This window comes from Rousettus aegyptiacus, unplaced genomic scaffold (genome assembly GCF_014176215.1).
Source record: "Rousettus aegyptiacus isolate mRouAeg1 unplaced genomic scaffold, mRouAeg1.p scaffold_m13_p_4, whole genome shotgun sequence".
NCBI lineage: Eukaryota > Metazoa > Chordata > Mammalia > Chiroptera > Pteropodidae > Rousettus > Rousettus aegyptiacus.
This window is the reverse complement of record NW_023416307.1, coordinates 21,307,738-21,334,614: the sequence shown is the minus strand read 5'-3', so window position 1 is coordinate 21,334,614 and position 26,877 is coordinate 21,307,738. Positions and strand designations below refer to the sequence as shown.

The 26,877-nt window shown below is 33.4% G+C and overlaps 1 protein-coding gene across 3 annotated transcripts in view; it reads right to left on the bottom strand.

Annotated features, from left to right (window-relative positions):
• The window catches only part of LEKR1 (leucine, glutamate and lysine rich 1), a 155,569-nt gene that overhangs the window by 90,053 nt on the left and 38,639 nt on the right, over window positions 1-26,877 (bottom strand). For all 3 annotated transcript variants that reach the window (XM_016143430.2, XM_016143435.2, XM_036219152.1), the window contains 2 exons: window positions 8,035-8,154; window positions 470-645 (listed from right to left, as the gene is read on the bottom strand). In XM_016143430.2, the coding sequence (XP_015998916.2) occupies window positions 470-645; window positions 8,035-8,154 (296 nt within the window). The remainder of the gene's footprint in view (window positions 1-469; window positions 646-8,034; window positions 8,155-26,877) is intronic.

Here is a 26,877-nt window from a genome sequence, read left to right as displayed (position 1 = left end):
ACTAGGGTAGGTGAACATGCAGTGCAACATATATGCCTTACTGTTAAATTGTACTCCTGAAACTTACTGGATTTCATTAACCAATGCTGAAAAAAAGAAAGAGAAAGAAAAGAAGGAAGGAAGGAAGGGAGGGAGGGAAGGAGAGAGGGAGGAAGGAAGGAAGGAAAGAAGGAAGGAAGGAAGGAAGGAAGGAAGGAAGGAAGGGAGGGAGGGAGGGAGGGAGGGAGGGAGGCAGAAGGAAGGAAAGAAAGATTTATCATTGCTTATCTTAAATCAGCCTATGTTTATTGATTTTCAGGGTTCGAATAGATCATAATAACCATCTAGTCTGCTAATCAATAACAAGTTTAAAGTTAATCATAAGTCCCATCACATAAAATAAAAATATCATTATTTCATTATTTATGATGCACAATTTACAAAAAAGGAAGAGAGGATTATATCCAATATATATATATATATAACAAACCTGTCAAGGCTTTTTCACTTATGGCTTTAATTTGAAGAAAAACTTCTCCTTTCAGTGAAGTCCAGTTTTGAAAATGATCATATACTTCATTTTTTATACTGGTTATTTCCCTTTTAGTAAAAGTAAGGAATGAAAGAATCTTATCCCAGGAATATCTGTACTCCATCAATCTTTTACTGCAAGCAAGTTAAAAAAATAGAATTTTTTAAAATAGCAAGCATAATAACAAATATTTCTTTAAAAAATAGTTTTCTTTGAGAAATGGGCTTAGAGTGACCACATAATCTACTGTTGAAATCTAGACAATTCTGGAAGTAATATTTGTATTTTGCTGACATAACAGATATAAACTAGAAATATCCCAGAAAGACTGAAGTATATGGTCACCCCAACTCAATTCCATTGTGTCATCATTTTAACTATACAGAAAGATAGCTATTTTTACACATATTTTATTAATTTAACAGCAAACGTTTAGCGAAGAAAATTAGGTTGAAGGTGTCTTAGTCATAGAGCCTGAATGAGAATCTCAGATTCTTAGCCTCCTATCTGCACACCATAGTTCTATAGGCAGTTTAAAACCTGGGGTAATAATAAACAAAACCTTTAAAAGTGATTGATTCAGTGCTTTTGCCTCATGAAATGCCTCAGCTCAAAGTAATCACATATTTTTTTGCCATCTCAGTAATTTTTATTACTTCATATGAACTGGCTGTAATTTACCTAATAATCAAGCAAGCTTCACAGTAAAAAGATGATGACTAAAGCAATGGGACTGTAATTATTTGGTTAATATTTATCTCCCTGAGTAGACTAAGATATATGATGCAGAGATTATACATGTCTTATTCATTACAGTCTCCCTAGCACCTAGCACAGTACTTACCACATAGTAAGCGCTCAACAGATATTGACAAATGAATGCATGCATGCATGAATGAATGAATGAGAAAAATAGGTCACTCAGTTGGAGGAATGAAGAAGTGAGAAGTGCTGAGGATAAAACACTGAACAACACTAACATTTATGAAACTGAAACAGAAAAGAAGCCCTCAAAGGAAACTAAGGAGTAGCAGTCAGTGAGTTAGAAATAAAGCTAAAAGAATACTATCAAAAAAGCCAGGGGATGAGAGATTTCCAAGAAGAAAGTAGTGTTCAATGTTTAATGCCTCAAGTACAGGCTTAAAAGAGCCCACTGTCTTTGGTACTAAGGAGACATTTGGTGATCTCAGAGAGAGGCATTAGGTAGGAAAGAACTGAGTGGTAAAGCAGAAATGAGTAAACAGAGGGTTATGTAGTACCAGCAATCAAGAATCTTGACTGAGGTGGCAAGGAGAGAAAGAGGAAGATACAGAGTAGAATGGTTCCTTAGGCTGAAAGACACCTGAATGTGTACACAGCTGGGCAGACAGTATGAGTGCAGTCACAGAGGGTAAAATCACAGACGAATGAGGCGCTCATTTCTTGTGCAAAGTCCTCAAAAGGCTAGGTGTTAAACAGAGGCTGAAAGATTAGCTTCTGCCAGGAAGAAGATGGGCGGTGTCATTCTGTGTGGTAATTAAGGTACACCTGAGTGATCAGAAGCCACAGGTGGTGCCTCAATCAGCAGGCAGAGCTGGGAGCTAGAAGAGATGTTGATTTTAAAAAAGTAGAGAAAGAGTCCAAATAGATCACTAAATGAAAGACAAAAGTGAGGATGTGAAGTCTGAATGTGGAGCCAGGAACTAGTAGCACTGGGAGATAAGAAGTATGAACTAAGACAAGCTTAAAGGGCTAATGGGCCTAGTGTAATGTAAGGCAGCTGCTGGGAGCAAGCCATGCACAGGGCCTAGAGAGATGTTTAACAGAAAAGACTGGATGTGGATGTATGTGCATCTGTCTGTAGGAAACAGAAAATTCAAAATTGTTAGCTAAGAGCAGATTTATTTTCGTGAAGCCTAAATCTTACATGATCAGTGGTAGGTGTGGGGAGGGCTTTCTTAAAGAAAATATGTAAAAATGATGACTTACAAAATTAGGTTTAAAAGTGTGTAATTAGTGTGTAAAAAGTGTGTAGTGAGAAAAAATTAAATTTAAAAATCAAAACTTTTAGGTTGATAAATTTCATCACAAAATATAGGAAAACAATATAACTTTTTAATAAGCAATAGCTCTAAAATACTTTTTGCTTACAAGTTTTGGCTACATAGTCTACAAGTATCTCTCTATATGAGAATCATTTTATAATAAAGCTTTATGTGGAGAGAATATAAAGATTATATAGTCTTTCATCTAGCATGGTCATTAGTTTTTTATTACTGATAGTTTAGAAAGATTCTTTCAGCTTTGTAGTTCATTATTGGTAATGCCATGCAAATATGAAGCACTGTCAAAATTGGAAAATCTTTATCCAGTTGTTTTCATATATGATTGTAAGATTTTTAGCATTTCAAGTTTTCTCAGAAAATGACTGGTCAAATTATCTTTGAAATAATAAAACTAATGAACCAGTTTATCTTAGATGTCCTTGAAGTGGTATAATATGATTTTTATGTTATATTCAGTGATGTTAGTAGATTTTGTCAAATTAGCAAGAAGCTTAATATTTCTCCAATGTATTAAAATAATTAACTTCTCTTCATTGAATTATTAAGTAATCCAAAAATTTTTATTAAAAATATACCTCTATTTTAATGAATTAGCTCATGATATAATCTGAAAAATATTATTGTTACGATTTGTTTATGACAATAATTTCTACTGTTTCAATTGCTCATATTTATTCCATTAACTTAAAAAAATTCATACATGTCAAAATTTTTAGTCTATAATTCTTACTTGTGTTGTTGAAGAATTCTAAAAAGTCTTACCAAATGGCAGTTATAGTAGTGTATTCTCAACTCAACTTTCCCTTTTTCGGATCCCCAAATGCTATGACTACTCCAATACTGACCTCAGAAGTTTAAGAGAGTGGACATCAGAGTGAGAAAAGACAGACTTTTTAACCAACTGCAATCAAATCATCTTACTTTTGCCAGGGGCCCTTTGAGAGCCTTGGAAGGGGGTCCTGAGTGAGCAATTCTGAAACTCAAGTATCATTTGATTTGCAGTAAATCTACCTGTGTCAATATCCTTAACTTTCTGTGTGAAATATGCAGCAAGACACACAAGAGCTGAGAGATTAGTAGCACAGGGGAGTCTAAGCAAAAATAGGACTTAGACTAGTATTGGAAGAATTTAGGCCTTGTTGATTAACAACTTACAAATAGGTATGAAGACTGAACGTTTTAAGGATAATTATGACAAAATGAGCAGAGGTAAAAGGAGTTGAAGTACTGGTAAACTCCTCTAGGGAGAAACATCCTCTATCCAGAGACATCCTCTATGTAGAAACATCCTGAACACACACACACACACACACACACACACACACACACACGCACAATAAATGGTTCACCAAAGTCACATGCGTACATGATCCATAAGCAAAAATCAATTTTATGTCTGTGTACTAGTAATTACCAATTCCAAAAATAAAAATAAGGAAAGAATCCTTCTCATAATAACATCAAAAAAATAAAATACTAAGAAATAAGTTTAGTAAAAAGAGTGCAGACTGTATACTAAAAACGAACATTTCTCAGAGAACTAAAGCTCTTGATAGAAAGACATACCATGTTCATGAATTGAAATATTCTACATTTTTAGATGGTGATTCTCCCCAAATTGATCTGTAGTCAATTCAATGCTATATCTTTCAAAATCCCAGCAGGCTATTTTGCAGAAATTGAGAAGCTGATCCTAAAATTCATATAGAAATGCAAGGGACCCAGAATAGCCATAACAGCTTTGAAAATGAAGATTTCAACATTTACTAAAAATTACAGTATTCAAGAGAGAGTGTGGTACTGACATAAGAACACACATATATGTTAACGGAGTAGAATAGAGAGTCCAGAAATGACTCCCTACATTCACAATGTATTGATTTTAGATAGAAGCACCAAGGCAATTCAATGGGTAAAGAATAGTCTTTTAAAAATATGATGCTGGAACAACTGAACATCCACATAAAAAAAGATGAATTTAGATTTTTACATCATTCATAAAATGGATCATAGACCTAAAAATATAAGAGCTAAAACTATAAAACTTTTACACAAAATGACAGGAGAGAATCTTTGTAATCTGGTTAATCAGAGTTCTTAGATACATTACCAAAAGCACAATCCATTAAATAAAACATTGACAAATTGTAATTCATCAAAAACAATAATTTTTGCTCATTAGACACTGTTATAAAAATAAAAACATAAGCCACAGACTGGGAGGAAATATTTGCAAATCATGCTTCAAATAAAGGACCTGTACCCAAAATATTTGCAAATCATGCTTCAAATAAAGGACCTGTACAATTCTATAACAGGAAAACAAAACAAACCAATGAAAAAATAGGCAAAATGTTTTAATGGATATGTCACCAAACAACCATGCGATGGTTAATAAGGACACAAAAAGATGCTCAACATCATTGGTCATTTGAGAAACATAAATCAAAGTCACCATGAGATACCATTTCACACCCACTAGAATGGCTACAATAAAAAAGACAGATAATAAGAAGTGTTGGCAAGAATTCATAGAAACTGGAATCCTCCTTCCTCATAGGAATATACAATGGTACAGCCACCTGGAAATAGTTTAGCAGTTTCTTACAAAGTTAAATTTAAATTTACCATATGATTCTGTAATTCCACACTTAGGGATTTATCGCAAAGAGATGAAACATATATCTACACAAAGAGTGTATGTGAATGTTTATAGTAGCATTATTCATAAGCACCAAGTAGAAAACAATTGAAATGTCCATCAATGGGAAAATGAATAAATAAAATGTGGTATATCCATACAATGTAATGCTGTTAAGCAATAAAAAGGAACCAAGAACTAATGTATGATACAACATGGATGAACCTCAAAAACATAAGTGATAGAAACCTGATGTAAATGACCACATATTGTATAATTCCATATGTCTGAAATGTCCAGAAAAATGCAAATTTATAGAAACAGAAAGAAGGTTAGTGGTTGCCTAGAACTTGAGGTGAGAACAGACTTTAACTGCAAATGGCACGAGGATCTTTGCGGGATGATTAACTTTTCTAATATTGAATGTGGTAAAGGTTGCACATCTCAGTAGGTTTACTACAAACCATTACATTGCCATTTAAATGAGTGGGTTTTGTAACATGTGATTGTATCTCAATAAAACTATTTTTAAAAAGATGTGAGGTGATTTAACTATGGGATCAAGGCTAGAAAACTAAGTCAAGTCAGAAAATGGTTGGGAAAATCAGAATGGATACTGGAAGCCTTAATGAGGCTAAAGAGTTAGAGCGAAAGTGAGAGAGCTAGGAGGAGAGAACTTTTAGAGTTGGCATTGAATATTTCAGAAATGACGGAGTCTAGATATACAAATAATAGAAATTAAAAGATAAGTAGTTTATATTTCAAATAAGTTATGAAAGATTCGCAATAGGAGTCTTCTAAAAGTAAAAATTGACAAATATGGATTGATTTGGAATATTGGATTTATACACTACTTTATGTGAAATAAACTTATATTCCATACTGCTTTTTAGTGTCTAGTTTACAGGTCTTCTAAAGTTAATTTCCACTCTCAAAAGACACGTAATTCTGAATAGCAGATGTGCTGAGCCAGCTGAGGCATACCACACCCACTTCTGGTCACTCCCTTGCAAGAAACGGGTTAGAAATGATGTCAGGAAAAACAGAGAGCATGAAGAAAACTTTGCTGGAGGCTAAGTGATTAAATCCAATTGCAATTAAACAAATGAGAGAATAATTTTAAAAGAGCAATGTGACTCAAAGACATGTCACTGGTCTATCGAAAGTTCCTTTTGGGCTCTATAAATGTACTTATATCTGAGTAGCTAAAGCTCATGCTTCTTTTCTTTACCATACGAAGAGAGATTATAGCTTTTCTTTATCCACAGCAATCACTAAATTTTATGTTCTAGTAAATATTTAAATATCAAATATTAAAATAACCAATAAACTAGTTTAAAAGCAGCTTTAAGTAATGCAACAAAATCAGCTGACCTCTATCACCTTTGGTCTGATTTTATTTTCACCAGATCGCCTTTTCTTATGCAATGCACCTACTAGTGAGAGTAGGACTAAAACCAGTAATAATTTCTATTTGTCTATCACAAAAAGTTTTATTTATACTAAGTGCCTAATTAGATGGTTACTTTGAAACTTGTTTTTAGTAAGTGCTAAATCTGTGATTTTTTAGCTAAAAATGAACAAAAATCACAGACCAATTGACTAACATTTGAAAAAAATAAGCAGATACAAGTATACCTCAAAATGATAACAGAATAAAAATAACAATTAGGTATGTATGTCTGTTTCAAGAATTTAAAATATAAATCACATGTAAAATGTAAATAATAAAAATTGACCGTTTCGGTCCATAATATCCTGAGCAGTATTTATTATTTAATCTGGTCCTGGCCTAATCTTTAAAAGTTAGTCGATCCTACCATTCATGATGACATTAGCTGATAAAACAAATGGGATCCCCTAGCAGAAATGGGCCAAAGATACTGTAGGCGTCAAGCTTGAGCACTGATTGTCCTGACTAAAATGGAGAGTTGGGTTTGCCTGGGGCATTCTGCTGGTTTAATATCAGATTTCTAGGAAAGAGAAGAGAAGATTTCTGATGACAGAAATGGTCATCTGTTTTGTGAGTAGACTTACATACTCATTAAAAGATTATTTATTGAGCATCATTTATCTGTAAGTCATTTATGAAAGGTAAATGGTCAGCAGGTTATCACCAGATAGTGCATAAAAAAATTATTAGCCCAGATAATTTTTTAAACAGAAAGATGTTTCTGGAAATTGAAAAAAGAAAAAGAACTAACATTCAAAATATTCATCCAATATAATTCTTTAGTCACTCTGAACCTATTTGTAATGTTATTTAACTTACTTCCTTTTTCTAAGAATTAAAAGTTACTCAATGTATAAAGAAATCATTCTTTCTGATAGTCTCAATATATTCAATTCAATTTTTAAAGTTAGAAAGAAAATGTGCATCCTAATTTCTTTAGGACATTGGGTTTTACCTTTAGGTATTATAAACCCTCCAAAGATTACATAAAAGCAGAATTAATGCCATTTATGTCAGAGATTTCCAAATTTAGGAGGTTTATTCCTATTATTAAGAAAGTTTCCCAACTCTTGTCATTTGTGTGTGTGTGGGTCAGGGGATCAAATACACTAAGAAATACTGGTTAAGAGGAAAATGTATTAGTTACTGTGCTTTTCATTGTAAATGTCACTGCAAAATAAAACATGTTTGCCTGATTTAAATTTTACTGATAAAACTATTCTGTTGTGATAATGGTAAAAAATGTGAAGTTATATCCATTTTTTTTCTAACTACAGCAAATATAGAAACTATACTACTAAAACGTGTTTGGATGTTTATGAAGCTACTATTAAATGTATCTTTTCAATCTTTATAATTTTTAGATCTTTAAAGATAATCTTACCTGAAGACTTGTGATTGTCTCTGTTTAATACTTAACTCCTGTTGCAAATGACTCAATTCTTTCTGTACTCTCTGAAATTCATTTTGTTGACTTATTAACTGCAAATTTGCATCTCGGATTCTACAAATAAAAACAAATATCCATTATAAGTCTAAATACTCTCTTATGAGTACTTTCTTAAAATTTAAATAACTTTTAATAAAAATAAACAAAAGAAAAAACCATGCATCTTTATATGTGCTAAATGAATGTATAGAAAAAGTATGGAGAGACACATTGAAAGGCCATCACTCCTGGGGATGTGAGTGGAACTGATGTGTGGGGAAAAGGCAAAGAATATTGAAGGGAGACATAACTTTACTCTCTATCTTTTGTGCCGTTTGAATTTTTACAGTGGACATGTATTTTTTTCTTGGAATACTAATTTAAATGTAACTAACATGTCAATTTAATTTTTATTAAAGATATGCACATAATTTTAAATATCAAATATTACTAAGAGACTTATAAGAAAAAATAGCAATCATTTGTCTTAACCCCAATTCCCACAGCCCCAAACAACTACTTTCAACTTTTTCTCCTGTTTTTAAAATTTGTCTCTATATTACTAAGTAACATGCTAATACTGTTATTTCTTAATATTTCATTTCAGATATTACCTAGTGAATTACAAATCAGTTAAGATCTGGTTCTGCTACATATAACAGACCTAAATATGATAGCTAAATATACAAAGGTATATTATCTTGCATTAAACAAATATACCGGTAGCCAGTCCAATGCCAATTTGATAACTTTACAGTGTCGTCAGGGCCCCAGGTTCCTTTGAACTTTCTGGTCTACAATCTTTGGTGTGTGTCTTTTATTTTCATAGACCATGATAATGGCAGAAACTCCAACAATTAATTTCCCATTCCAGACTCTCAGTAAGAGGAAAATAATGGCTCACTCTGTCCCTTTTAAGATTTCCTAGAAGTATCACTGAATACTGCTAACTTAGACACATGGCAATACCTTGCTGCAAGTGCAGCTGGGAAATGGAGTCTTTTAATCGGAAAGATTAGTCCCCATATATGCCCACAGTTCTGTTACTAAGGATGAAGGGAAAATGGATGTTACAGTAGGCAGCTAGCAGTCTCTACCACAACCCTAATAAAAGTTGACCCCCCTACATATACCTACACACCTACACCTCTCTACACACAGACATACACACAGCCTTCCTCTCCTCATCCTCCCAATGTAGGTCAATCAATCTTCTTATTCAGGAATTACATTATTCTTCACTAGTGAACCACATATTATTCCATGATCACATTTCTTTTTTTGTACAACTTTTTGTTGTCTGTGGATTAAAAACCATCTCCTTTTCTTCTTTCTTAATTTTCTGTTATCTATCACTGACACTTCTTCCAAATCTGACAGGTATTATTCTCCTCTCTCAGTACCTTCAGACACAGTATATAATCCTTCCATATCATTTCTTTTCCAGGAGACAAGCTTCCTAGAGCTCTCCATTCCCTTGCTTGCCTTGGTTAAACTCTGGTTTGACTATACAACTGTCATCTTGGGACTTCCCTTCACTTTCATTACAGGAACTGAAGACATGAGAGCTTTCATGTATCCTGGTTCTACAGTCTTTCTCCTAAGTTTACTCCTTTTCATGGAATAAGTCCTCTAGGAGATTTTCGTGCATGGGAGGTAAATTTGAGACCTTGACTATCTGAAATGTCTTTATCTCAGACTGGACAGTTTAGCTGAATTTAGAATCACAGATGAAAAAAATATTCTTCATCAGAAAATTAGGGTACTGTTCCACTGTTTGCTAACTTCCAGTGCTGCTTCTCAGAAGTCCAATGACATTTTAACTCCTACTTCTTTGTATGATACAAGGTAGGCCCTCGTTACTCCACCCCCACCTCAGTTCAGAAGCTTCAAAAATTTTTTCTTTTCGTTTTGTATTCTTAAATTTGATCACAATATATTATCATGTTAGTGCACATGGTGAATATTTTCTTTGGAAACTAATGGTCTTTAGTTCCAGGAATTTTCCCCTAGAGAAAATAATTCCCTCCCCCTCCATTGTCTCTGCTTTCTTTCTGGAATATTTTTCTATTATTTTGGACGTGAGGCCTCCTGGGTAAGTCTTCTAATTTTCTTAACCTTTTGTTGCCACTTTTGACATTTTGTTCCACTTTCATTATCTTTCATCCTGCCTGTGAAATATTTCTGCTACCATATTTTAATTTGCCACAAATTCTTTCTTATTTTCCAAAAAGTCCCCTTTTTTACTACCCCTTGTTCTTTTTTTCATGGATACAACTTCTTATTTTTTAAGGATATCAATTATAGTGTGTTCTTAGTTTCCTTCAGCTCATTCACTGTGGCTTCTGTTTCTTTTAGTTTCCCCTTTGTTTTGTTTTTTGTCTTTCACACTTGAGGCTTCCCTCAAAAATCTGAAGATCCTTTGTTGTCTATTATATTTATGAATGAAGCACTTCAAAGGACAATTGATCCAGTTTCTACATGATAATGATGACAAAGGGAGAAAAGGGGATGTTCTAGATAAAAGAGAAGCAAGAAAAGTGACTATCAAATGTGACATGCAGACCTTGTATAGAACCAGATTCTAACAAATAAACTGTAAAACAATTTTTTTTAAGAATTGAGGAAATTTGATTATGAACTGGGAGTTAGATAATTGCAAGGGACTGTTGCTAACTTGGGGATAACAATACTTTTGTTATATTTTTTAAAATGGAACATCACACTAAAGTAAGTAGGGGTGAAAATAGCATGCAGCCTTGGATTTGCCTTAATTTCTTCAGCAAATGAAAAAAAAAGGACAGATGAAACACAAATGACAAAATCTGGGTAATTTCTGAATCTGTGATAAGGGGTACTTATTATACTATATTCTCTTACTAAAAACCTAATGAATGAGGCATTGGAATGCTGTCTGTAGGCTTCTGTGTATGTATGGAAAATGTTAAATGATGGGCTTCGCTGTGGAATAATCAGGTTGAGAACTAGCTGTTTTGCTAGTACCTAGGTCACCTGCCAGAATTAGAACAAGGTAATTCTAAGTCTTTGGGGAGGTAGGGTGGAAAGAGTTCTTGAAAGCCTAAAGGCACTTTTAAAATATTTGAAATGAATCCTCCTATTTTCAGTCCTACTTTGTACCCTGACAAGTGTTTCTCTTAGCATACTAAGAGAAAAAAAGTTTGCCAAAATGTTATTATCAAAAGTCACATCTAAAAAAAAAAAAAATTTAACAGAGGAATGTAGAAAACAAAAGGTTAGGAAAATATATGCCAGACAGATGCTTTAAAAATGATTTAAAAAATATATTAATATTATAACTAGCAAAACATTAAATTTATCAACAACTCTTTCATTTTGATAAAAATTCCAATCTACCAAGAAAAGAAGATAATTATAAGCTTTTATATACCCAAAACATAGCTTCAAAATATACATAAAGAAAAAACTGTTACAAATCCAATGAGAACAAATTAATAATCATAGTGAAAGGTATTGACACATATCTCACAGAAATGAAATGGTCACAGTGACATGAAAAATAGGTATAGATATGGGGGATTTGAATAACATAATTAACAAGCTTGATATATGGCTATAATTGGAACTTATATCTAATAATCATTTCTTCCAAACACATGGTGGTATAATCACAAAAACTGACCATGTAATTAGCCACAACTGAAATTTTAACATACTCTAAAAAAGAAAAATGTACATATACCCACATTCATCACCCACAATAAAATTACATCAAAAAATTACAACAAAAAGGAAGTCAAAACATCTACATACATGGAAACTTAAATATACATCTAATAAACCGTGGGCTAAAAAGGAAATAAAAATGAAAATTATAAACTATTTAGCAATAAATGATCATGAAAACACTATGCATCAAAGTACTTGGGGGAAAACTTATAGCCTTAAATGCATTTAATGCAAAAAAAAATCAATGAATGGGTATTCTGAATGTCATGACCCAGGAGAAAAATATAAATGAAAAAAAATAATGAATTCTCAGAAGCAAGGCTAATGCAATGGTGATGAGCATATCCAGTGTCCATATCTTGGTTTCTAAATACTATTCCCCAGTAAAAGAAACCAAGGTATCTTAGAGAACTATTACAGGGTTTGGGCAGGGACAAATTAGGATGAGCCTAGGACATTTTGTGGTACCTGAAAGTAAGGACGAGCTCAAAGGGAAGCAGGGACATGTTGAAAGGGCACAAGTACCACCCGAGATCCTCATAGCCCCAAATGAAACAACTGAGTTAATACAATAAATAACTAAAGTACTGGATTATAACCTGCAAAATAAAAGTGAATGAGTCTACACTCATATTAATAAATAACTGAATAGATAAATAAATGAGAGAGAAGGAACTGCTCTCCCTCATAAGAAATTTCACTTAATAAATGTAGTAGGAATGAAGGAAAGAAGAAACCATCATTAGAAGAGCATAGTAATAATGGCTGTAGGAAAAATCTACTGAGAGTTGCTTAAAAAGTGGGTGAAAGTTTGAAGAAAAAGAAAATATTTGAATATTTTCACAGTATCTATCCCAAAGATATTTACTAAAATTGCAAATGGAAAAATAATGACTTGACAGTGGAGGAACCTGGCAAACATCACCTTAGCCAAGTGATCAAGGTTAATGCCACCCATAATAAGACATACTGACATCACATACCTCTGTTATGATACACTCACTGAGAAAAGCACATCACATCTGTGGTATTCTTGCCCAAAACAAATAATTGAAATATAATTATGAGTTAACATTAGACAAATCCAAATTGAGGAGTATTCTACAAAATAACTAACCAGTACTTTTCAAAAGCCTTGGATAATGAAAGACAAAGAAAGTGAGGATCTGTCATAGATCAAAGACGACTAAGAGGATATAATCTCTAAATGGAACATGCGATTGTAGATTGAATCCTGGATTGGAAAAAAAGATGTTGGTGGTAAAATTGATAAAACCAAATAAAGCATGTAGGTTAGTTAATAGTATTGTACTAATGTTAATTTCCTTGTTTATAATTGTACCATAATTGTGTAAGGTGTTAACATTAGGGGAAATTGGTATATAGGAGTTCTCTATACTATTCTTGTAACTTTCTATATGTCTAAAATTATTTTTAAAATAAGAAGTTTTTTAAAATGAATCATTTGTACACATACAATGAACAATATGTACATGTCAAATATATCTGTAGTATAAATTGTGGTATAAAAAGGTGGGTGCATTTTTAATTTGAAAACTGTGCAATATTTTAACAGCAAAAATAAAAAGAAATGACCTTCATGGTCAATATTAGAGGAATAGTAAATAACCCATGTTTCTATATAATATTATATAAAAAATAAAAAACAAGAATGAAGTAGATCTCTGTCCTAGCATGGAAAGAATAGCAAAATTTATTACCAAGAAGAAAGAAAAGCAAACTGTAATTTACAGACCAATAAAGGTTCTCAAACACTCCTTGTAGGAATGTGAATTAATACAACTACTTTGAATAAATAATAGGATGTACTAAACCTGGCCATATTCTTAACCATATAACCCAGAATTTCCATACCGAGTACATACCCAACAAAAATATGTTTATATTCACCAAAGAAATACACAAGAATGTTCATGGCAGCACTGATTACGATAGCTCTAAATTGGGACAGCCCAAATGCCCACACTGTGGAACAGATAAATCCATTGTGGTGTATGCATACCATAGAAAACTGAATGGCAATAAGAATGAATGAACAGCAGCTACCCACAACAACATGGATGCATCTCATAAACATAATGTTGAATGAAAGAAAAAGAATATATGCCATATAATTCCCATTTTATAAAGTTCAAAAACAAGCAAAATTAATATGGTGTTATAAGTCAAGATAGTGGTTTTCTTTTCTTTTACTTTGACGGTAAAAGAGGTACAAGAGAGCTTCTAGGGAGATGTTAATATGTTGATTATATGGAAAATTCACTTTGTGAAATTTAATTTAGCTGTACCTGTATTATTTGTGCGTTTTTTCTATGTATGTTGTATTTCGGTAAATATTTATAAAAATAAAAAATAAAATAAAATTAGAACTTAAAAAACACCTCATAATGACAGTCTCATTATGTACATATAATCACATCTAAGATTGATAAATGGGCGGCGGTGGGGGGGCGCGGGGGAGGCAGCAGGCGGGGGTGGAGGGAGACCCAGAAACATTAGGAGGAAACTTAAGCTTATATAGAATACTGCTGGAGTAAATTTTGTATTAAACATTCCTTAATAAAAGCCCACTCCAACTGTTAAGATTCACCCAAAAAAGAATTGTAAGCCTGTGTTTTTACATTTCCTTTTTATAATTTTTTTTAAAAAAGATGAACACTTTCCAAGGTCATTTCTTTTAATATTTCCCCAAATGAATGCTACATATAAACGGCACCTCAAGCCCTCTGACAATACTCCCTGGAAAGTTAGGTCACATTAGTTCACTCTGTTCTAGCTATGCTAAGTCCACTTCACTTCTTTCAAACTAATCAAACTAATATGGTTAAAAATGACATGCCACAAAATATTGCAATGCACTATGTACTGTGCAAGCACACAGTTTTCTCAAACAGTCATAATTCTGCACAAAATTTGAACACTGTGTTGATGTGAGGACATGCTGTTGTCTAGTCTTCACATCAGGGTGTTCCTGAAAATAGTGGGGACAACAACATGTTCTAGCGGAGACAGTCCTGACTAGGAATAGATGACTCGTACTCTAACCCTCTTGCCAGTGCAACCAGAAAAACAACACATTTATTATCTTTATCTATTTCCCAGTTTTTCTCTCAGCCAAGTTTATTAAAATAGATTGTGTGAGAATCACAGAGTTGTAAAACAAATTTGGGGAAGGCATTAGAGTCTCTTCTTAATTATTTTCATTTGGATCATCCATTAATATTACTCATAATAAAAATATTCTAAAAGAAAGTACTTTAAAACTTTTATCTTCCCTCCATTTATAATCAGACATTTTAGAAAATACAAGAAAGCTAATCACATCATTGGGGAATTTTACCACCTGTAACCTATATGCTTTTTTTTTTGGCAAGCTCTTGGTTCTAAGGATTCATTTATATTTAGTCTTTTCTCTCAAACTGGTTCTGCAACAATTTAAAAAGATGGATGGAAGGTCTAAAAAAATGAAGTAGGGGATTTTCAGGATTGTATCCTGCCATGATGTGACAGGAAAAGGTATCTAAATATCAAGGAGAAAAATTAGGACTGCAACAAAAAATCAATCAAAACATTTGATTATGGCAAAGAAACTACTCAGGATATCTTAGGTTCTTCCCGAGACCTAGCTTCCTAAGTCCTTTCAAGGTTCAATTTTTCTTTGAAATCTACAATCCATTAAACACTTTTCGTCTAAACTAGTTCAAGCTAGATTTAGGTCACAAACAAAAGTCCTAATAGTGCATGGCCCAGAATCTATCATACAGCAACCTTAAAATTAACTTCTAAGAGGTTAGTTTGAAAACAATGCTTTCTATCAGGCTTTAAGAATGGAAAACATATAGTTAAATAAGCAAATGACAATAAATTCAGAGAAATAAATTCAGGTAATTCAGAGAAAAGAAATATCCTGAATTAAAATTACAAAAAAAAAATGTACATCGCTAAAATTCAGAGAAATGGAAATTGAAACAACATTTTAATCTAATAAATTAACAAAGACAATAAAAACAAGTTTGTCCAATATTGACAAATACAATGAAACAGTATTCTCTTACATTATTTGTGGGAGTCTAAATTTTTATAGACTGTTTTTATAAAGCATTTGGAAAATATTCATTAAGAAGCTTAAAGATATTTATATTCTTTGACCCAGGAATTCCACTGCTGGGATCTAGCCTAAGGAAATAGACCTAAATAACAGAAAACTTTTTTGTTTGCTTTGGCTTTGAAGAAAGCCATTCACTGTAGTAATTTGTGGTAGCAAAAGTCTAAGAGTAATACAAATGTTCAGTAAGAAAGTGGTTAATCGATTTAATCAATGCAATATTAGTCATTAAAAATAATTTTGCAGTGTGTGTGTAATAAGAGAAAAAAGCTTACATTATGTTAGATTTTTAAAAATCAGAATGTCAAATTGGATAATTAAATGTTTTTAAAACTATATAAATTATCGAAATGATTTAGGCATTTTTTTGACTATGAAAATTTTTATAATATAAGCTAGATATCATTCAATAGGTTAAGAGGGGCTGTGAATTGCATTCTAAAGACTAGTGTTATTAAAAAATTAATCTCTACCTTGAGTGAAGGGAAAAAACTGTTGTTCTCCAAATATAGAAACACAAAGCTACTCTGTTTAAGGGGCCAGCTGCTCAGTTGGCCTTGTCTTCTTTCTTTACTGTTGGTGGTTATGACATGTTAAGGCTGTTAAGGCTGTTAAGAATGTCCTCAGTGATATTTAGGTATATGTTTGTTCCTTAGCAAACTACATTTATTTATTATTTTTACCTCTGCAATTGCAAAATATCCATAAAAGATTATTAAACACTTTTATTAAAATTTTATAGAAAATAATATTTTGATTGTGACATTTGTTTCTAAATCTTATTTTTTCATTGAAATAAACTTTTTAAAATGTGACTTTTGAGGTTCTTTGCATAATATAATGAACACATTTTAAACAGTTACTCAGTTATCTTAGGAAGTAACATTAAGGGCAATCTTTTTCATCTACTTTCTACTTTACAAATGTTCCATAATGTACAAGTGAAAATAAGAGACTTAACTTCTTTTAAAGAATAGATACTAGATTAGCAAATAATTTATAAAATAATGTTTGAAACAATGAAACAATGAAACAATGAAAATATTAAGTGCATTTGAAACACAATATGAAATACACCCCAAAATATCATTAGATTATATTCATTGTTTTAAACACCAGTTTATACACCAGTCTACACATCTGCTTTTTGTTGAAAATTTCAAGAAAGCTGTATGTGCACTTCTAGAATCATTACAATTTGAGGTTTCCTTTTCTTCCCAGATTTGAAGCAACAGTAACTTCGGTTCAATAAAAGGAGAAGAGAAAATGTGACAGCTTTAGGCTACTATTTTTATCTTCTGATAAAACTACAATAACACCAAGAAGAATAAAAACAAAAATAAAAATCACTCACAAAATAATATGTGTTATGCGCCTACTATGCACATGATACCATACCTGGCATCATTAAAGTTTGGAAATAAAAGATTAGTACCTCAGGTGACTCACGGATAGATGTAGGAGAGAGTGAAAAAGAAGACAGTTACATTACAATGTGACAGAGAGAGTAAAAAAAGAAGGCAGATGAGAGGAAGCAGAGAGAGGCAAATAATCAGCTACTCCTTAGTGACCTGAAAAGTATGAAGAACATTCTCATTAGAGAGTTCTCTGACTACATGATAAATGCTGTTGAAAACAGGCAAGGAGAGAGGGAGAAGAGAAAGGGGAGAAGGTTGCCAAGGAGTAACGAAGGGAAGAAAAAACATTTGTTAGAAAGACTTTTATTGTCTTCTCAAAATATTTCAAAATCAAGGCAAATTAAGTTACTTCCAAATCAGAGATCGTTCAAAGAGTTTCATTTAAAATGCAGTGACATTTAAGAATACCCAGAGAATCTTTTTCGACAAGATATTTTACATGCTCTTCATTTCACTATTCAAAGAGAATAAAGGAAAAGAAATGTTGTAGTGTTTATTCAAAATTCAACCTACTGCTGGACATACTCTAGTAAAATAGTCAAATATTCTTCAACTACAAATTAAAATCACAAAAAAAATATAATCACCAAAATGTAATGTGACTTTTTTAGATCACTAAATAATGGCACTGTGGTCTCAAATTAATTTTAAGCAGATGTTTACAAGGTTCATCAAAATAGCTCAGTTAAGGGATTGATTAGGAACATCGATTACTACACTAGTATCTTTGCAAAGTGTTCAATGTCAAGTAGAACCCAGGGCTGAGCTGGTATGAAGACTCGCCTGAGTTCTGCTATGGGCAGTCTTACACTTGCCTAATTCAGAAGTTGTAAACTGGTCCCTAAACATATTTTCGTTGACTTGCAGAATTTTTGTTTTTTAATTTAGTACCAACATTTAAAATTTGAGAGATTTTACATAAAGATCCAGATTCCCTGCTTTACTTTAAAAATCAAGTGATTTAAAAAATGATGGCCCACATTTCCCCAAACATCGATCTCCTGGAGCAGCTGCCTCCATTAATGAGCATGCATTTTTCTGTTTACTGTAGTTCACATCCAGCCACTGCCACTCACTTATTCTGGATACCTGCCTCGCCCCACAGGAATTTGATTTTGCCATCCCATTTACTCCTAAAATTTGATAGCTGGGCTTTAGATGCTTTTATAAGCCATTTAAAACCAATTTGAATGAGTCTGGCTACCTCAAATATTTTTTCTCTGGAAATTACAAAAGGTGGCTGCCTGCCATTTTGAGAAATATTTTAGAATAAACAAAGTCTATTTTTATTTTGCATAACAAATTAAAATATATGTACACACATGGAGAAATATATATCCCTATCTATCTATCTGATCTATTGAGAGAATGGTAAAATCATAGAGAAAAATCTGACTTTATATTGACAGTTATCAAGATACTAAAACTTGAAAGGAAGTAGAAACTATAACTGTTTGCTTTACAATTGCAGTGGTTCCTTAGTTGAGGAATACCTGGTATCTATCTACCTTACTGACAGCAATTTGTCTCTCGCAGAGCTGCCAAGAATGGGCCTTTTTCATCTCCCTTCCTATTAAACATCAAAAATAAAACAACAGCAACAAATTGACCAAGCACCAACTATGCAAAGGCCCAATGTGTGATATGCTTTGCAGATGCTTTCTCATTTAAACTTTTTAAGAAATCCTATCTCCAGCTTCTCAATCTCCTTTTGGTTCAAATCAAGGGATTTTTGCCTGATTTTTAGTAGTTTTTTTTTCTTCTTCTTCTTTTTTTTTTTTTTTTTTTTTTTGCCATATCAAATGTTTCATTAATCCTTATTTTAGTGTTGTCAAAGTATGTTCTACAGTAAGTCCCCCACCCCACCCCAAAAATGGTTTCATAGTAAACTGAGGTTGGAAATAACAGAGCTTTTACTATGCAAATGTATAAAGTGAATCATCAAGAGAGGATGGATGTAGAGTATTTTCCAAACTTAAAATTTGACCATAGAATACTTTTTCAATGACATTTCTTAAGACTCCCTTGGAACACACTTTGAGGAACAATGTTCTACTTTTAGTATTAATTTAATAATCGTTCTATGTGATTACTTTTATTTAAACTGCTGTTCATTTCAATAGGGCATCAGAAAGCATCGGCAAAAGAAAAGCTGATCGGATGGCAGGTACTCCCAACACAAACAGAGTCCTCTTTTTCTAGGGAGTCCTGCAGAAGCTTTATCTGGCCACATTAGCTGTTCCCTTCAGGGAGACTCCTCCCAGGATGGAGCATGCTCTATTAGAGACTTGCTCCTCCTACACACTGTTTTGGGGTTGTCTCAGGTTCTGCCTGACAAACTTTCTTGATCATCAGACTGGTTTCCAGCACCTGAACCTTCATTTATGCCTCGGAGTTCCCATTTGGCCCATTGCTTTAGACTTGGAAGACTCTTTGGCCAGACTAACGTGCCCCATCTTTTCCCAACCCAAAAGGGGAAGATAGGTTATGTTCACTACCCCAAAACAAATTTTCCAACCCAGATTTAGACAGTTTCATTGACTATGGGAAAACACTAACATTCCCACACTGTTTTCTCATACCAACAACTCATCACGGCAAATCCACAGAGTCTTTTCTACCTATCTTCAGATATCTGTTGAGTAGCCATGGACAAAAATCACAGCTAGGGAAGGTCATACTAATGCTGTTCCTCCACCAGGGTCTTGAAGACAAACACTACATTATTTCTCTTAGATTTCTGCACTCTCCAAAATATAGAACCTGAAACCTCCCTTGACAGCAAAGGCATAACTAGGATTCCAGAGCCCCATAATAACAGAGATTCTCCTATATATCCTGACCTTATAAGGCTCCAATAGCCTACAAAGGGCTCTATTGAAAAACAGAAGCCAACTAAGGAAGATCTCTTGAAATCTTTTGGATAGCTTTCACTGCAAACAGGAAGCTATCATTAGTAGGCCTGAGGCACTTCAAAAAAGCTGACTATCAAACTGGGCTAAATCTTTGCAATAATTCTGTCCACTCAGAGTCTCATCTGAGTCATGCATTTATACATTCATCAAAGAACTTCAGTTAATGGCAAAGACTGGTTGGTTGGTCAATCAGCACGAAAGGTAAGTACTACAAGTGCAAGAATGCACAGAATTCATTGTGAACATAGAGAAGACTCAGTCAGGGATGATGAATAATAAAAATGAGTTAATGCAAAGAAGGACATAACAAGCAAGGAATTCCAGAAGGGCATTATCCAAAGCACAGAAGCTTGGGAGAAGATGGTATTTTCTGGTTAATTCTTAATGGTTCACACAAAGTGACAAGAATTGATGACAAACTGGAGATTATGTGAGCCATGTTATGGAATTTGCACTTTGCCCTCAGTGCTATGGGGTCCCTGGAGATTTGAAGCAGGAATTGGATTTTAGAAAGATGGTTCTACCAGAAATTACCTAAGAAACTCCAACAAGACTTAGGCCCAAGGACATGTGTATCACTGAGACCTCCCTCTCCCATCAGTCTATCCTCCCATCGAGTCCTCTGCTTCAGAATGCTCAACTTCCAGATGCTCTCCCTGATTAAGAACATCAAATATCTGCCCTCAGTATTGCAGTGCTTATTAAACCTCAAAGCAATGGCTATACAATTTCCCCACTTAGAAACTCAATCTCCTGCCTCCATGCCTCTCTCCTTCTCCTCCTCTCTCCCCTGCTGGTTAGGATCAGTTTTGACTTCGGGCCTGGGTTCAACACCCTGCCCTGTCCAATTGTCTGCACCAACTCATTCTTGATTTTTTACACTCCTTTAATAAAAAGGTGTATGTTTGGCATTCTTATAACCTTATATTCTATTGATAACTCCACCTAAGATTAGATCTTTAATATTCTCTTTCAAGGCTAGGACCACAGCCTTACAATTCAGCTTTTCTAATTATCATTGAGGGATGAGACTTTTAGATTCCCCAACATGTGCCTTGCTATCTGTTGCAGCAAATTATTAGTACTTTGCCTTAAACTTCTCTTAACTTCTTTCCCAGACACATCAACTCTCTTGAAAATTCAAGGGGTGTGTGTTTGGGTGTGGATGGTAGTGGAAGACTATACCTATATAGCACATAAGGCTGAGGCTGTTTCTAGCCAATGGATAAGTATAATTCCAGGTCCCTAGCCCCTTCTAGTAAGCTATGTACTTGTCATAAGAAACCGAGCCATACTCAGTTGAGTTCAGGGAGGTGACAAGTACAATTTATTCTAACTGTTCTCCAATGACAACCTGGTCTCTCTGACCCTCACTGACACATAATCTTTTGTTGCATGTCACAAAACAATCACCTTTTGCTTCTCTCTTAATAAGCCTTTAAGAGTTTCCTTCCTTTTCCAGATTAAAAAAATTCATAAATCCTTCAATTTTTTCCACTCTTAGAAACCAGATAATGTTGGGCCTGTCTTACAGTATTATTAATTAATTAAGTAGAAAATTGTATAACCCTAAAAGGTAGCTGTATATACTTTTTTGCTTATCCTTAAGTAATCTTGGATTGTATTTCCCAAAATAAAAATTCTCCCGGAGTGTAATAGTATAAACAAACACAAAGATACTTATCTAGCTTGCCGTAAAAATTTCAGTCCTCTTTGTTAAAAATAAATAAGGCTTTTAGAATATAACTGCCCATATACAAGGTTGCTGCCTCTTTTCTCATACACCCTTCTGTCAAAGTAATGCTGATACAGCATGACTTTGGAGTAGGCTGATCTCAACAGCACAGAGAGGCATCAAAGTTGCCTGGGAAATATAATGCTAATTATGACTTGACTCCAAAAATATGAAAAGGGACTTTCTCATAGAACAAAAGGCTGGGCTAAAGTTTGTCTGCATTATTTATGACAGAAATATTAATATAATACCTGCTTATAAACTTCAGAAAAAATACTTAAGTATGAACTATTTATATTTAGAAGTAATTAAAATTTTTAACATTAGGTTTGGAGGTTTATTAAAACAAATTCGCTAAGCATTAAATCACACAATGCTTTGTTGTCCTGGTTTTATTAATTAAATGTACTTAAATGAATTAAAACTGAGCATTCATAAAACATTGTCATTTAGATATTTACTAATTTAGATTGCTCTTGGCAAACAATGCTGAATTGCAATGTCCTACAGTATATATTGGGTCAATTACATTATAACCACTCAGATTTCACTTCTCTTCATTTTGGCATTTAAAGAAATGAATTAGTTCAGGATACTACTTTATATATTGGCATTTTATTGATATTAAGATATTAATTTTTCAATATCATATTTTTCGATAAAGAAAAATTTATAACAATGATAATAATAACAAAAATAATGAATTCTGCTGAGCATTTACCAAGTACCAGAGACTGTCCTTAATAATTTACATGTGCTGTCATATTTAAATGTCACAATATTCCTATGTGGTAGATCCAATGTCAGCCCCATTTGACAGATGAGGGAATGAAGAGACAGAGAGGTACTCAAGCTGACTGAGGCCATGCAACCAGCAAGTGATGAAACTGGGATTTGAACCAGAATTCATTTGAATTCTGCCTTGATTAAATTGAGACTTAATAGGGATTGACAGGACTGGAGGACTGTGGAATAGCATGACCAAGAAAGGGAAGTGAGCAGCAGTTAAAAACCACGAACATTATGCGCTGAAGAAAAGTTAAGCAGAAGATTAACTTTACATGTTTCCAAATATATGTTTTTTTTTTTTTTTTTTAAATCCCCTCGCAAAACCCAGGGGTTCACAGAGGGAAAGAGTTCTGCGGTAATTCTCACGAACCTTTGTTTTCATGGGCATAAGATGTTTTCAGAATCAACCCCAGTTAGTCTCTTTCAGCATGGTAAGAATTTGGCACGCTGCTCCTTTCCTCCTGAGAGAGAAACCCAAATGCTTGCCAGAACACTTAATATTCTAGCTTCCACAGCAAATCGCTTTCATCTTCTTCTAACTGCCTCCAAATTGACTTCAGATTTGGGCAAAAGAAAGAAAGGCATTGAAGGAAAGAGGCACGGGATGATGGTTGTTGCTTTTTTTTTTTTTTTTTTTTTACTGCAACAAACAAAACGTGCTTATAATTATGTGAAGCATAATTTTTTAAATATAATTCTTGCTATCAACTCTAGCAAGCTCTCTAGTTGTTGTCTTCCTTTCCACAATAGCATAAAATACCAGGCCAATATTAAAATGTAAATGAGGTACTAAATGACCAGCTTCTAACTCATTGACAATTTTGAATTTTATTTCAATAGCCAACTATTTGCTCCCTGTAAAGGAGGATGGCAAGTGGAAAATAATTAATAACTTAATCTTCTAGATATAAAGATATGAGTAAATATCTAGCCAAAGAAAACAAGATGATTAAAGAAGTCTATCATTTTGCACTTACAAGAAATTACACTTTCCTCTTTAGAAATAAGAGCTATAAAATGGGTTATGCTAATATTAATTTTTCAAAGGCATAAATATGTTTTTCAACTCATAGTCTAATTAATTTTTTATTAAGTTAAAAAAAAGAGGAAAAACAGGCTTGTGTTTGAAATGTGATGCTGGTGAGAAAGACGTAAGAACACTAGACAAGTCTGACATAGAACAATGGTGACAAATATTCCAAGAAAATGTGGCTTTTAACAGACACCATTTAAAAAATAAAGACAGGCTAAAAGCAAAATGTTAGAAAACAAACTTAAGTAAAAGAAAAAAAAAAAAACAGCAGAACATAGCACATTTAATTAGTTACCTTTCCCCTCAGATTAGCAGACCCCTGAATATGCTTGGACACTCTTAGCAGGCATTTTAATCTTTTTATTTTTCTCTATGTTTCTCCAGGATCTTCTAGCTTAATATCAGAAGAAGACCATTAACTGCATTTTGTTAATTTTTTTTTTTGAATATAGACTGAACAACTCTCTTGAGTTTGTCTAAATAGTAACAGAATAAAATATATATATAGATGAATATTCAAATGTTTTTTTCAAGATATACCATCTAGAAAAAGTTAGAACATGATGTCATTCATGAAGAAATGAATGAGTTAACCTAAATCTTTACCTACAGAATTTTTCAAATGACATGGGAAGGGCAAAAAAATTTACTCTGATCCCAGTACCTTAACACAATAATTATGTCCTATTTTTAATTTTAAAAATTTCTTATAGACAAAAATTACTCTAAATTAGATCAACAATGGTTTTAAAACTCATATGATTACATCAATTACTGTTTGATTGTTCTCCCTTGAGCAATTTAGCAGGGGACTTTCATCAATATACCAATAAAGCAAAATGTATAAATGAATCATACAAATATTTTTCAAAATATAATTTAGAATTCAAAGCTACCATTCTGATGGTCACATAAAATATCTTAAAAACAATCCATAATATTTATGAACATGTTTCTAACTATGAACTCTTGTTCTGTTTTTAAAAAACATTTGTTATTTACTAATACGAAATTTGTGAAAAAAAATGTTCTCTATGAAAATAAATGTGATTTTCTTTCACATGAATCTCATGTACAGTATAAGTCTTTAGAACACAAAGGGTCCTGAATAGGAAAAAAAAAACTTTAAAAAACATTTGTTAAGCTCATCTACATAATTATTCACACAGCAAAAATATATAATTATTACGAAGTAAAATGTTTTTCCTCCTCCTCTGAGCCTTGATTAACTAAAAGCTAATACCACATTTAAATATGCATTTCCCTTCTTCCCAGTCTCCTGGCCACATCGTACCTCCAAACTGGGCTAGGAAAAGGTTATAAACCATTTTCCATTTTCCCCCCCTCTCTCTGTTTCTCTACTCCCTTGAGGCACAGTATTCTACAAGGTACCTGCTGGCAGCAGGTGAGATACATCCCCCCTCTTCTGAGAGCAGATGATGACAAAACCCAGAGTAATCACACACAGGTGACAAAATTCAATATAAAAACTCATGTCCATTAAAAGAAAAATGGAATATAAATGGAATAATAATTCAGGAAATTATTATGATTCAATGTTTTAAATTACATTTGAATGATATACTTTCCAATGTGTCACTGACATCCATATAGAACTAACGCCAGAGTATTTTTCACAGCTCTCTAAGCATTTATCTGGGTACAAATATTAGAGGATTCAGCACAAGCGAGGTTTCCTGCTGAGAACCGAAACTGAAATGCCAGGAGGCATATTAAAAGCCAGTGTCAATGATGCAATTGATGGCAGACAGCCATCTCTAATCCTACATGCGTTCATTGTTAATGGAAAACAGAGGTGGCAGCAAGAGATATAGTGTTCCATTTCTCCATTCTTGACATGGATATCATTTATACTGTGAAACAATGCGTAAGCTTCAGTACCTTCCAGAAGATGTGTAAACGTTTCTATGTTATGCACAGTGGTAAAAATTAAAAAAAAAAATGTCATATGAAAACCTTGGCTTCATGATTCACTTTACTTAACTTACTGATAAATTAGAGAATACCCACCATGCACCCACCACGGAGCTAGGTCCTCTAGGCAATACAAAAAAAGATAAAGACAGTACTGTCCTCAAGAAGTTCTACATATTAAAAAGGCAAGACTTAAAAACAAACACCAACAAAAACACAAAATAAGACAGCACATACTCAATTGCTAAATGGTTTGTTTAAAAATATAAGTGCTATATGGTATCAAAAAGAGATCCTTATGGACTGGAGTAATTGGAGATAATATAAAAAAGAAGGATCTTGAAGAATCAAAATAAACTAACCACAAAGAAAGAAATGAAATGGGTAGTTTACTTTGGCTAGAGGAAAAAAAAATCTATACAAACACACTAAAATAAAAATGGTTTCAGAGAGCTTTATACTGACTCAAATCTACATCAAAATCATAGACATTTTTACATATTTAAATCAGCTATTTTCTTAAAATTAATCATAAATCCTAGGACAGTTCCAATTTAATTTTTTTGTTCAAGAATAATTACTGAGGGTAGGAAAATCTAAACTGTAGTTGACAAATTACTGGAGGCTCACTGTGGACAACGCTGAGTTAAACCAGAGTCTAACCCAGTCATAGCGTGGCTTCCAAAATATTATAAGATTTACCTCTAGAACTTGATCAGGTTCAGTATGTCAGTAAATACTGAAAAAGAATCACCTTTGTTATTCTGGCATTGGAGGGGAAAAGGAATAGGCCAGGACACTGTTCTTAACAAGGCCTGACCTCAGGGAAAACTAGTTAAGTTTAACAGAGCCTAACCTACTAGGGTATCATCAGAGCCTAACTGGCCTAGCAAAGGGAAATACCCAACCAACTCCAGCCCACTCTAGCCATCCTGTCCCACCTCAGAGCTGGGGTCGGGTCAGAGGGGAAGGGAAACAGGCAGGGGCAGAGCTAAGAAACCTTGTGAAGTTCACAGTCCAGAGGCTCCCTACAAGATGGAGAATCGGAGGACTAGAGATCATTTCCCCTCCCTCCACACCTCACCAATACATTACTAAAGGCCTACTGACAGCAGTTCCTTTTACCTAGTACATCATGT